The 13586-nt window shown below is 39.7% G+C and overlaps 1 protein-coding gene across 1 annotated transcript in view; it reads left to right on the top strand.

The window, feature by feature from the left end:
* The window catches only part of dhx37 (DEAH (Asp-Glu-Ala-His) box polypeptide 37), a 41371-nt gene that overhangs the window by 11920 nt on the left and 15865 nt on the right, over nucleotides 1-13586 (top strand). The window contains exons 9-19 of the mRNA XM_073065524.1: nucleotides 1443-1556; nucleotides 1975-2076; nucleotides 2532-2646; nucleotides 4341-4439; nucleotides 6303-6370; nucleotides 8297-8441; nucleotides 9032-9108; nucleotides 10100-10332; nucleotides 11164-11275; nucleotides 11973-12079; nucleotides 12176-12364. Coding sequence (XP_072921625.1) covers nucleotides 1443-1556; nucleotides 1975-2076; nucleotides 2532-2646; nucleotides 4341-4439; nucleotides 6303-6370; nucleotides 8297-8441; nucleotides 9032-9108; nucleotides 10100-10332; nucleotides 11164-11275; nucleotides 11973-12079; nucleotides 12176-12364 — 1361 coding nt within the window. The remainder of the gene's footprint in view (nucleotides 1-1442; nucleotides 1557-1974; nucleotides 2077-2531; nucleotides 2647-4340; nucleotides 4440-6302; nucleotides 6371-8296; nucleotides 8442-9031; nucleotides 9109-10099; nucleotides 10333-11163; nucleotides 11276-11972; nucleotides 12080-12175; nucleotides 12365-13586) is intronic.

Below are 13586 nucleotides of genomic sequence, written 5' to 3'. Positions count from 1 at the left end.
GAGACCAGGCAGATTAATAGTTCAGCATGAACTAGATGGGCTGAATAGCCTGTTTCTGTGCCATAGCTCTTTGTTAGCCACTATTTTCCAGAGTAACCGTGATGCACCAGTTGATGAAAAAGGGATGAGAGATGCTGTTACAACAATCAGTAGACATCCCAACATGGATTTCCCTTTCCTGACCTGATCTACAATTAGACACCAGCTGTATATGATCTGTGATGTTCAGGAACTTTGATGTCAAGCACATTGGGCAGTCAATCAGACTGAAAGCAAGAGACACTAATTATCTGGATTCTACTCTACCACATGAACCATTCTACAGCATGGACCCCACATCCATCAATTACTCTAGTATCTTAAAATCCAGTGATCACTGTTTTTGGCATCTGGAGTACAGAATACTGTGGATTCACTATTCTCTTTCGGAAGAATGTATTTCTGATTTCTGACCTAAATGTCTGACATTTTATTGTGATTTTCACCTCTGGATCTAGACACCCCAGCAAGGGTAGGCTCAGATCTGCATCTCTTCTGGCAAGCTCCATAGGGATTTCATTCAAACCTGTAATGCATAATGTTATTTTTCAGCAGGAATGGTGCATTTAAGAAATTGAAGTTACACTGAATCTGATTATATGGTATTATCTGCTTAATAGCCCTCCCATGGAGGAGCAGCTTTAAACCAGCAGTGTCTGCTTAATAGCATATAACTGTAAAAGTTGCCCTCAGTTTTAGCAATAATGTTGGTAAGCAAGTGAAGCTGTGACTGATGTTACAACTATAAATTCTGGGCTATTGATTTCTTTGAAGCTGCTGCTACATTTAAAACCGCATGAGAAACTCTGGGCTTGTACATTCTGCAATGTATCTAAAGCTGGTTGTCTTTGGTCAACAGTGCCCAATACAAGAGCACTAGTTCATTTATGGTTTAGGCAGACTAAGCACCATTGTTACATGATGATTCATTTTCACGTTGTGTTGGAATGCAAAAAAGATTGTGATCACAATATGCCAAAATAATATATTTAGTCATTCATATTACAGTTGTGTTGTATGCATTGTATATTTTCACTATTTACATAAAGTTCACTGAGGTACAAAATATTCCTGAGTGGGGACCTTGAGTTACATATCTAAGGGGATACTTAGAACTGTCTTACTCAGTTAATATATTTGAGGAAGATACCAGTTTCTAAGATTTTGTTACAAGGTTTAATGAAAGGAGTTGAATGAACCAGTGAATCTGCACATATCAAATGAGGTTTTGAAAATGACCAAGTTTTACAAGTTGTCATATTACGTTATTTAATACTGAAGTGGTAATGTCTAAAAAAAAATCCTGAAGTAATTTAGTTCAACTATAGGCTTAACCTAGGTTTAACAGATTTGTGTGCTTCAGTTCCAGCCAGAAATTGTGAAAAATGTTTTAAATTTTGCAGGATTTTTTGCTGACAAAATACAAAGTGATTATCATTGATGAAGCTCATGAGCGAAGTGTGTATACAGACATCCTGATTGGCCTGCTGTCTCGCATTGTTCCACTTCGAGAAAAGGTAAAAACAGAATTGCCCAAAAATCTGAGATACAGAATAAAATTTGCTCCCATGGAATTTTATGTGTGTGCTTTGGAGAGTGGGAAAACAAAACAAATAATTTTTTTTCTATTTTCTTGACCATCATGTTCTGGATGACCATCCATTTTCTAGGAAACAAACTACCCCAATAAAGAAGCTTACATAACTAATTTCTTTCCAAGAATAGAATGAAAAAATGTACATGTTTTTACAAAAACTTAAAATATTCTATGATCTAGCTATTGGAGAAATTATCAAATAAAAAAATCAGATAGAATCCATGTAACTCTTAGATTTCATTATCAGATTCATTAACGTAATAGAGCTATTAATGTTGTTATTTTCTACATTTATCCTCCGCACATGAACTAAGTCCATCACTACTTGTTCCCTACAGAAAGGGCAGCCGATGAAACTGATTGTGATGTCTGCTACTCTACGTGTGGAAGATTTTACAGAAAATAAAAGACTGTTTCCAACCTCTCCCCCTGTCATTAAGGTAATATAATTATGATAACATGCTAATATATTTATACTAATGTGTAGAAATGTTTGCTGATATGAGGTACATTGTAAGAAAATGCCATAAGACTATAAGACATCGGAGCAGAATTAGGCCATCAAGTCTGCTCTGCCATTCCATCATGTTTGGTTTATTGTCTCTCTCAATCCTATTCTTCTGTCTTCTCCCTGTAATCGTTGGCACCCTTACTAATCAAGAATCTATCAACCTCAGTTTTAAATGTACACATTGGAGCTCCGCTGTCATCAGTGGCAATGAAGTCCACAGATTCATCACCCTCTGGCCAAAGAAATTCTTCCTTAACTCTGTTCTAAAGATGTTAATTTTCCACATATTTCCTTCTACTTAATTTATATTATCATTTTATAATATGGGTTAAAAAAACATCCTGAGGACAGTTAGGTAAATATGATTTCCAATAATCCTTTAAGGTGGATGCCAGACAGTTTCCTGTCACAGTTCATTTTAACAAGCGGACTCCACTCGATGACTATGCAGGGGAGACTTTTAGAAAAGTTAGCAAGATCCATCGGATGTTACCTCCAGGTAAGAAAATTGCCATTGGTGCCTTTCAGTTTTTACGTTCATCTAGGTGAATTTTAATTAAATTTTTCTGATTGGAAGATTTCCTTCTGAGGGAATTCTTCAATTTGGGCTCAAAATACAACATTTTTTTTAACATAAGAGACAGATTTGGATTTATTTATTACAGGTACGTCGAAACATAGAGTGAAATGCACCACTTGTGTTAACAACCAACACACCAAAGGATGTGCTGGGGGCAGCCCACAAGGGTCGCACATTGCATCACCAATATAGGACGCCCACAATGCTCGGCAGAACAGCACAGATCACAAGAAGCAACAACATCATAACACCTAAGCAAGTTCCTTTCCTCTCTCACTCTCTCACACACCCAACTTTTATAAACTTAAAAGAACTGCTCAGTCTAAACCACAATCTCGACAGAGCATGCAGCTTGGCGCCATCTTGAACAATCTTCTTCATACAAAGGGTGCCGCACGTTTGGACTGAGTTGCCAAAATTAATGGTTGTACTGGGCACATTAGCAACATTTAAAAGCCCTTTAGATAAGCAAATGGAGAGAAGAGGTTTAGAGGCCGTGGTCTAGGTGCTGGCAGATGGGACTAGCCCAGTGAGCAACACAGTCACCATGGATGATTTGGACAAAAGGGCCTGCATTCATTATCTGTGATTCTATGACTAAAAGTTGCTTTGGACATTCAATGAAATACACATTTATGAAAACATCTAATTCTTTCAACACAGAAGAGCAGCTTGAGCAGTCTTGACTCCCCCAGCCTCCAGTGCAGTCAGTATAGGTTTTCTCCATTTTCCTCCTGCATCATAAATATGCGCAAGTTGCTGGGTTAATTACCTGCTATAAAGTATCTGGTGTGTAAGTGAGTGGTAAAATCTGGAAAGATTTAGCAGCAGTGTTGGGAGAATTAAAATGGGTTAGGGTTGGATTTGTGTAAAATTAGGTTTTCTTTGTTCAGCGCAGAATGTGGGATAAGTCAGAGTGGCCTATTTCCACTTGTATTTCCTCTGACTCTGACTTAAACTTTTGCACAATACTGTATTTGTCAATGTGGAGCAGAGAGCGAGTTTGTAAATCTTGTGGGTGCAAAGGATGTTGGGAATGGAAAGGGGGAACACCGTAGGAGAGGTATGGGACAGGTGGCAAAGGAGGAGTACCTCGGTCAGGGATGGCGTGGGTGCAGATACACCCAACCCTGAGACACCAGGCAAGGTCATTTGATTCCAAACTATTGGTTTATTGATCATTACAGAATCTCACTCTGATGCTTCCCGCTTCCTCCCCTCTCCCTTTCCCTTTTCCCAAGCATGATTTCCCTCTCCCTGCCCCCTCCCACTCTCAGTCCATTACAGCGACCCATATCAGAATTAGAGTTTATCATTACTCACATATGTCGTGAGCATTTTTTGTTTGTGGTAGCAGTACAGAGCAATACATAAAATTACTGAAGTACTGTGCAAAAGTCCTGGGCACCCCAGTATATATATATGTGCCTAAAAGTTTTGCACAGTACCGTACTATTTGACTCTACATGTTAATGTTAATGTCCTTAATATGGTTTTGATCTTGCATAATTAGGACTATGTTTTTTTTAAGAAAATGTATACCTTGTTGATTAAATATTTACATGCATTCTTTTGGAACTCAAATGATCACAAATCAAAATTATTTCTTGTAGGAGGTATCTTGGTATTTCTAACAGGGCAGGCCGAAGTGAATTCTCTTTGCAGAAGGCTGAGAAGAGCCTTTCCCTACAGGCCTAACAGCACCTTGCAAGGTAAACATTTTGCTTTGCAGAGCACATCAAATATCTTTTAATAACAGTAATATTTGATCAAATGTGTAGAAGTAGGATATTGACAAGAGAATGTTTGAAAATGTGTGGAGGACCTTTCGTCATCTACACGAGAGATTCTGCTGATGTTGGAAATCCAGAGCATCACACAAAATGCTGGAGGAACTCAGCAGGTCAGGCAGCATCTATGGAAATAAATCACCAGTTGACGTTTTGGGCCGAGACTCGTCATCAAGACTTGGAAGGAAGGGGGAAGATACCAGAATAAAAAGGTGGGGGAGGAGAAGGAGGACAAGCTAGAAGGTGATAGTGAAGTCAGGTGGGATGAAGTAAGAAGCTGGGAGGTGATTGGTGGAAAAGACAAAGGGCTGGAGAAGGAGAGGAGAGAGGACCATGGGAGAAAGGTAAGGAGGAGACACACCAGGGCGAGGTGATAGGCAGGTGAGGAAAAGATGTAAGAGGTCAGAGTGAGGAATTAAAAAAGAGGGAAGGGGAAGTTGGTAACACCTGTTTTCTTGCATCAGGTTGGAATATGAGGTATGGCTTCTCAAATTTGAGAGCGACCTCATCATGGCAGAAGAGTAGGCCATGTCAGAACAGGAAAGGGGATAGGAATGAATTGGCTGGCCACTGGGAATTCTGCTTTTTGTGGATGGAGTGGAGGTGCTCGACAAAGTGGTTCCCCCAATTAATGGCAGGTCTCACCAATGTAGAGAAGGCACTGGATAATAGTAGACAGCCCCAGCAGGTGAAGTGTTGCCTCACCCGGAGGAACTATTTAGAGCTCTGAATGGAGGTGAGAGAGGAAGTGAATGGGCAGGTGTAGCACTTTTGCTGCTGTGGGGATAAGTGCCAGGAAGGAGATTAATGACGAGGGATGAGTGGACAAAGGAATCATGGAGAGAGAGATCCTTGCTGAAAGCAGAAGTTGGGGGGGGGGGGGGGCGGTGCAGGTAAAGATGTGTTCGGTGGTAGGATCCCAGTGAAGATGGTGGAAGTCACAGACAATGATATGTGGCATAAGGAGGCTTCAGGCATGGTAGGTAACCTATTTTTTATCTGGCCCTCCTCAATAACCTTTTAATTGCTTTGTCGCTGCATAACCCTGTTTTATTAAGGATTGGGCAACATGCTCTAGGCAATGCAAAATCCAGGTTTGACAGCGCTGAAAAAGGTGATACTGTCTGAAGTTTTAGTACATTTAGATTACAACTTTAACCAGAAAACATTTGGCAAACGTTTCTTTTCCTGATGGTTGAAGTAGAGTGGGGGAGATGAGAGACTTATTCAACGTACTTAATGTAATCAAAATCCTAAATGGGTTTAATAAAAGATTTGCGATTTTGCTGAAAACAATAAATTAAGGAAATATGCTAAAGAGGATAAACAGATGTAGTGCAAAATGTCAACGATGTCTTGGTTTGGAGCTATCATATCATCATGTGTCCTCCTTGCTTTAGGGATGTATCTGACTTTTGGAGTAGCATTTGTCAAATTTTAACTCTAGATTTCTATTGTAAGAACCTCGACCTCATTTTCTAAAACTTATCCTTGTTGTGAGAACATACGGTAGTTCTTAATTGTACAAAATAATATGCCATGTCCTTAGTTTTTGACTTTTCTTTAAGTTTGAGATTTGCTTGCAATCATTGACTAGACCCCACGACTGAGCATCTAGGTGTAACCTCTAAAGAAAGCAGTCACATTACTGTTGCAATTTAGAGCGTGTGCGAACGATCATCACCAACACCTGAGAGTTTACTTTCTGTTGGATATGTGAACTGCAATGGTTCAGCCATTCATTCATTCATTCATTCACAGTGTTTTCTTTTTTCCTTAATGTAGAAGATGATCCTGCCGCGGATGATTCAGTTGAAGCAATAAAGAAGTTTAAGAAGGCCAAACCTAAACCAGTATGTGCTCTAGCTTTTTATTTTTATATTCTATACTGTGACTTGACCATCATATTACTGTAGTTAGAGATTTACAGCATAAAAACAGGCTTCTCAGCACACCGACCCATTTACACAAATCCTATATTATCCCAATTTTATTTTTTCTCCCCACATTCGCTTCAGCTCCCCCACATTCTTCCACACATCTACACAAGTTGGAGGAATGTACTGCAAACAGTTAACCTACCCACCTGCATGTCTTTGAGATGTAGGAGCAAACTGCAGAATGCCCGTAGGATCACAGGGAGAATGCACAAACTCCTGCAGAGAGATTTGCACCCGGTGCTCTTCGGTCTGTGAGGCTGTGGTTCCACTTATGCTGATTGTCTTTCGGGTTTCTTTCTGTATTATTCAGACTGTGTAAACCTTTGCAATATGTTAATGGTAAATTTAATTTAACTTAATATCCTCATCTCAAAGATTCTGAAGTAGAATTGGTATTGTTAAAGCAAAGCCTGTATTGCATTAAAAACTGCAGTAAGCTAGTTCCCGTGAACCTTGGCTGTTTGGATTTTCCCTTTGCCTTTGGACGGTGATTTGTCACTGATTTGGTTGTTCCCGCGGCCTAATGCGTAAACATGGGTTGAAGCAAGATGAAACATCTGGGATCAGATACTCCCATTTTCAGCGGCACCTCTTGTATGCATCTCTGGAGACACCTGCAGGAAGAATAATGGCCCTTTAGTAGTGTCACAATCATCTTGTGTATCTCTGCACTGAAAACGTTACTTTTTTCTCTACGTTTTGTGTTTGATGACAAATATGGGAGTATTGTTTTAAAGGTGTTCAGTACGCTAGCTGTTTCTTTAGTTTGGGAGAAAATAGAGGGTTCCCATCTTCCACACAGCATGTTTACTTTGAATGTTTAGTCATACAGCAACGATAACAGAAACTCACCATCATTATATGCTGTGTCGTAAGACTTTGACCATGATTGCTCTTGGCAGATTTTTTCTACAAAAGTGGTTTGCCATTGCCTTCTTCTGGACAGTGTCTTTACAAGACGGTTGACCCCAGCCATTATCAATACTCTTTAGAGGTTGTCTGACTGGTGTCAGTGGTCACATAACCAGGACTTGTGATCTGCACCGGCTGCTCATATGACCATCCCTCATCTGCTTCCATGGCTTCACATGACCCTGATCCGGGTGGGGAGAGGGCTAAGCAGGTGCTACACCTTACTCAAGGGTGACCTGCAGTCCAGCAGAGGGAAGGAGCGCCTTACATCTCCTTTGGTAGAGAAATATCTCCACTCCAACACCCAGAAATTAGTCCTTCAAAATACAGCTTGTTAGTTTGTAGAAGCTCTGTTGTCTGAACCTCTTGAATTAATTTGATTTGCAAATATGCGGTACTGCGTAGGATCACCACTTTAATATCATTTGGCAATTTGCAATGCGATTCTAAATGTGTCTAGGGACTTTTGTTTTTACACTGTAGGGTGCATAGCTCAAGGCTTCAGGGAAACAAAGATAAAGTTCAGTTAGTGTTTCAGTAATGTAGAATGCTGATATAATCAGGTGTTCATGCTTTGGGTTGGCGATCACAGTGATTTTTTTATATGAACTGCCCAGAGGAGAACACTCCAGAATTCTGGTTTCAAAAAAAATACAGAGAGCAGCAACTACAAGTAAAAATTGGAAAAGTGTCAAGATACGCTTAATAACAAAATATAACTGCAGTCTCTGTACTTTTAATTTCTTCACACTTGCAACCTTTTGTGCATTTAGCAATTATGAATCTCTCTGTGTTTTGCTATCTGGATAACGTTGGTCCTGATGAAAAGTTTGGCCTTCCATGGACCTGTCATTGATGTGATTCATGGTGTTTCTTGGTACTTTCAAGGTAATAATATGTGCTAAATTTGTTTTTCTTTCACCTTAGAATTTACCAAAGATTAACCTAGATAATTACTCTGCAATGCCAGTGGATGAGGGAGATGAAGATCGAGAGGCAGGTGTTGGTGATGAGGATGAAGTTGGTTCTGATCTTGATATGGATTTGGAAGACTTTGATGATTCTGAAGAAGGTATACAGATGATGGGTCTCTTTCTTCTTTAACATAGGAAGAATTTTTGTAGATGGAAAACTAGACAAACCCATACTTTGTTAGTATCACCATGTTTCTAACTAAATTAGGTACAATTTGGGGGAATTATTTAGATTATTGTATTGCTATTTTGGCATTAAAAATGCTTGAAATCATTTGGTTTTTAAGAAGTGCAAAATTAAATGGTGCCAATTTGTGCTAGCTATGTTGTTTGAAGTTTGCAGTAAGCACATTTCAGTCTTAAGTCCAGGAAAAGAGTGTCTCTATCACTTTTTCCCAGTCACTGGACTCTGCATGAAATAGTGGTTTGACTGAATCATGGTAAACCCAAACAATTGCTGTACAAGTAGTGATCTCAATAATTGTCCATTTGTGTTGATTTGAATGAAACTTTTAATAACTCAAAGAAGTATTTGCCAAAAAGTCGAAAAAGACTTCCTACTAGTAAAGTGAGGTGCTGTGCTGTCTTGAAGCCAGTTCATTTCAATCTAAAAAATCTTTCTCCTTTGTTAAAACATTGTGGTCATTATGTGATCAAAGCCTGATCCATTCATTTTTTGTATACACAGTTGAGAAGTCGGATCCTTCTAGTCCACTTTACGTTCTTCCACTGTATTCATTGTTGGCAGCAGATAAACAGGCAAAGGTGAGCCTTCTCCTCTCTGATCTGAGTGTGAACTCTAGATTGCAGAATGCTCGAAAAATTACAGGTACTGTGCCATGGAGTATTTTAATAAATGTAATACTAGCTATGTATGTTTTGAAAGCTTCAACATTCATTCAGAAATTTTGATTCAAATTTGAATGGTTATTTTTTCCCCACTGGTTTCATACGTTTGCTCAAACTGAAAAAAATACACAGCATTGTGACAAGTTTTAAACTATTTTGCAAGTAAGTAAAGAAGCTACATTTGCACATATATGAACTAAATTTTTAAATTTTGAATTCAGAAGTTTAAAGCACAAGGAATACGTAGACGTTGTCTTTTTAGATGGTTGCTTGGGATTGCTTCTCCAGATGTCTGATTAATGAGTCCAATGCAGGAACTATGGGCGCTTCCACAGATGGGGCAAGTGGGTGGAAGTTTGTGAGGTGATCTGGTGCTTTTGCTACTTGCTCCCAAAACATTATCTCGAGGATCACAATACCATCCTGAATGCTCATGTGCTACTTTGAGTGGTCATGAGCTAGGGACTCCTAGGAGTTCAATGGGAATGTTGTATTGTGCAGCTTTGAGGGTAGCTTTGAACACAGACTTTGAATTTTCTCTTCTCAACTGGTAACAACACCTTATAATAGAACTACAATAGAATGTCAGTTTTGGGAGCCTGCCATGCAAATTGTGTGGTATGTCCAACAGCCCATTGTTTAGAGCCTCAGTTCTGGAGATGTTGGCCTGCAAGGGAATGATGACTGCTTCATTGATCTGTCCAATGGATTTGGTGTATTTGTGGAGAAGGCTGCTGTCGGTGGACCAGCTCCCGAAAGCATAGAGGAGATCAAAGATCACAGTTCAAGTGATTAAATTATTTATGCCCCATCATTTCTTGGTTTAGAACAAGTATTTTATGCAGAATTTAAGAGCTCCTATTTAAGCTTGGTAATAATCCGTAATTATTGATTCTTTATTACTTAGGTATTTCATCCAGCTCCAAATGGCACAAGATTGTGTGTGGTAGCAACCAATGTTGCTGAAACCTCTCTCACTATCCCAAACATTAAATATGTGGTGGATTGTGGAAAGGTGAAAAAACGCTTTTACGATAAAGTTACTGGGGTCTCGTCATTCAAAGTTACTTGGATCTCTCAAGCTTCATCGAATCAAAGAGCAGGTCGTGCTGGACGAACAGAACCAGGTCACTGTTACAGGTCAGTAATTAGACATAACAGCCATTCTTAAAACTGGAGCGATGCTTTGAACTGGTATCCTGTCCATCAAAGTGAGATAGTTATTTACTGAAATTTTGTTACCTGTGAGTTTCCAGTCCATTGATTAGATATAAGAGGTGAGCATTACTTCTGCCAGTTGTTGGGTCAATTTCACTTAAGAAATAGACACAGAATTAAATTGTACAGCCTTTTGAACTTTTACTGTCATTCAGTGAGATCATGCCTAAACTTCCACAGCCATTCCATTTTACTGTCCATTCCAGATTCCTTAATTTGCTTCACAAACAAAAAACTTATCGAATCCTTCAGCTGAGGGTGGAGAACCCTCTGGATAAAGAACACCAAAGATTTGAAACTCTCTAATATATTTGTATTATTCGTAATGGATCTACACTGGCAAACATCTTGAGAATAGGGATCTACCTAATGGTATTGGTTCTAGCTGATGCTGAAAATGTAACTTAAATGCAAAACAAAATTGTTAACAGTGCTTTTTGGTTCATTGCTTTAGTTTCTTTTTCCAAATGAAGCCACAAAGAGACTGCGATGCCAGAATCTGGCACAATAAACAACCTGCCACAACTCAGCAGGTAGAGCAGTGTCTGTGGGGGATAGGTTTTTTTTTAAAGCAGCCTCTGCTTAGATGAAACAGGGTGAAAATTCGCATTCCCAAAGAAATTCTTACAATGAACTTAATTCTCCAAATGTGATATGAAGTGATGCAGATTACATCTGTGGTCTGTTGGATTAAATATCAGAACTTGTCTGGACATTAAATGCTGTTAAATGCAGAGATTTTTTTGTGTGCAGGCTATACTCCTCAGCAGTTTTTACTGACTTTGAGAAGTTCTCTGCAGCTGAGATTACAAGAAGGCCTGTGGATGACCTGGTTCTACAGATGAAAGACTTGAACATTGAAAAGGTATTTTTGTAGCAAGATTGACCTCCTTCGTTTGGGACATATGGTTTTGGTTTGGACTGACAACTTGTGCACTTAATTCAGGAGGCAAAGAATTATAATACCATAGGATACAGAAGCAGAATTAGAGCATTCGGCCCTTAAGAGTTTTTTCCACCATTCTATCATGGGTGATTATTTACCTGTTCAACTCCGTTCTCCTGCCTTCTCCCCTTAACCTTTGACACCTTTACTAATCAAGCACCTATCACTGCTTTAAATATTCCCAGTGACTTGGTGGCTGGTTTTTTTGCAAAAGCAGGCCTTTTTGAGGCCTGCCCACTCCTTGGAGCTTTATAATTTCCTTCCTCTCCTGTACTTCTCCAATTCTCAACTTGAACATCTCTATTGACTCTATACCCACTAGCTTCCAAATCCTGACTTGCTGCTATAAAATCCTTCTATTACTTTTGGTGCTTTTGCCGATCACCTTCATTCTGCCTTCTGAAATAAGAATAGTTTGAAACAACTCCATCCTTTCTGCACACTATTAAAGACCTTCTTTTCCTCCCTAAAGTACAGTGCCCTGAATTGACCACAAGACTTTATTTGTGACTGAACCAATGTTTCGCAAAGCTTTATTGCAACATTTTTGCTCTTATAATCTACGCAATATTGTGGTCGTAAAAGATGCACGATTAATTTGGTTCTTTATGCATAGGTGATCAATTTTCCATTCCCAACACCTCCATCAAGAGAGTCACTAATAGCTGCTGAGGAATTGCTCATTTCCCTTGGAGCTTTGGAAGAGCCACCAAAACATGGAAGGTAAGCTTTAATGCACCTTTTTAAGCTATAACTGTCTTAAGCCAAATATGAGGTAGTGATGACTGTACCACTGAAGATGTTCTCCGTTCCTTTCAGGTTTAAAGAATTAGAAAGAGCAAAGCTGAGCTGTCCAATCACATCACTTGGTAGAGCAATGGCATCTTTTCCAGTGGCACCTCGATATGCAAAAATGCTGGCTTTAAGCAAACAACATGACTGTATGCAGTACGTCATTGTGATTGTTTCTGGGATGACTGTAAGAGAGCTGTTTGAGCAGTTTGACAGGTAGAGTTCCCATTCATTTTTGAATACACTTTTAATTTTTGCCTTCTGATCATCTCTCATGCAAATTAGAAATTTAAAAAAAGTAGTGAGGTAGTGTTCATAGGTTCAGTGTCCATTCAGAAATCTGATGGCATAGGGATCACTGCTTGAAGATGTCCTGGATACTACAGAGGCTAGTCCCCTTGATGATGCTGACTTAGTTTTCCACTCTGCGGCTTACTTCAATCCTGGGCAGTAGCACCTCCCCCCCCCCATACCAGATGATGATGATGCAGCCAGTTAGAATGCTCTCCATGGTACATCTGTGGAAATGTACAAGTGTCTTTGGTGACATACCAAATCTCCTCAAACTCCTAATGAAGTATAGCTGCTGGTGAACCTCGTTTGTTGGGTCCAGATTAGATTTCAGAGACATTGACACCCAGGAACTAGAAATCGTTCATTCTTTCCACTTTTGATCCCTGTATGAGGACTGGTGTGTGTTCCCTCGTCTTACCCTTTCTGAAATCTTCAATCAGTTCTTTGTCATACCTGCCAGTCTAATTGTACTACAAGATCATCTACCTGATTCCATATACTGTGTGCATTCAAATATAACACCTTTAGTCCTGTATTCATCACCCTTTTTGATTTTGCCCCCATGTAATACTTCAATTCATTTCACTGGCCACAATTTTGCCATATCATCTGCCTGTCCTTTTTCACAGTCTTACTACTCACCACATCTACTTGTATACTAAATGCCCCATCCTCAGCCCTAATATCCAGTTCCCAACCCTCTGCCAAATTAGTTTAAACCCTCCCCAGCAGCTCTAGCAAATCTGCCTGCAAAGATATTGATCCCACTTGGGTTCAGGTGTAACTTGTCCTTTTTGTACAGGTCAAACCTTCCACAGAAGAGATCACAATGTTCCAGAAATCTGAAACCCTGCCCCCTGCACCAATTCCTCAGCCACACATCAATCTGCCAAGTCATCTATTCGTAGCCTCACTAGTGTGTGGCACAGGCAGCAATCCAGAGATTACCACCCTACAGGACCTGTTTTTCAGTTTCCTACCTAACTCCCTACATTTCCTCTGCAGAACCTCCTCCCATTTCCTACCTATGTTGTTGGTACCAATCTGCATCATGACTTAAGACTGCTTACCCTCCCCCTTTAGAATACTGTGGACCCGATCCGAGACTCTTGCACCTGGGAAGGAAAATACCATCCAGATGTCT

The sequence above is a fragment of the Hemitrygon akajei genome, chromosome 14 (genome assembly GCF_048418815.1).
Source record: "Hemitrygon akajei chromosome 14, sHemAka1.3, whole genome shotgun sequence".
Lineage (NCBI taxonomy): Eukaryota > Metazoa > Chordata > Chondrichthyes > Myliobatiformes > Dasyatidae > Hemitrygon > Hemitrygon akajei.
The sequence above is the reverse complement of the archived record's forward strand: the minus strand, read 5'-3'. Positions and strand labels throughout refer to the sequence as shown.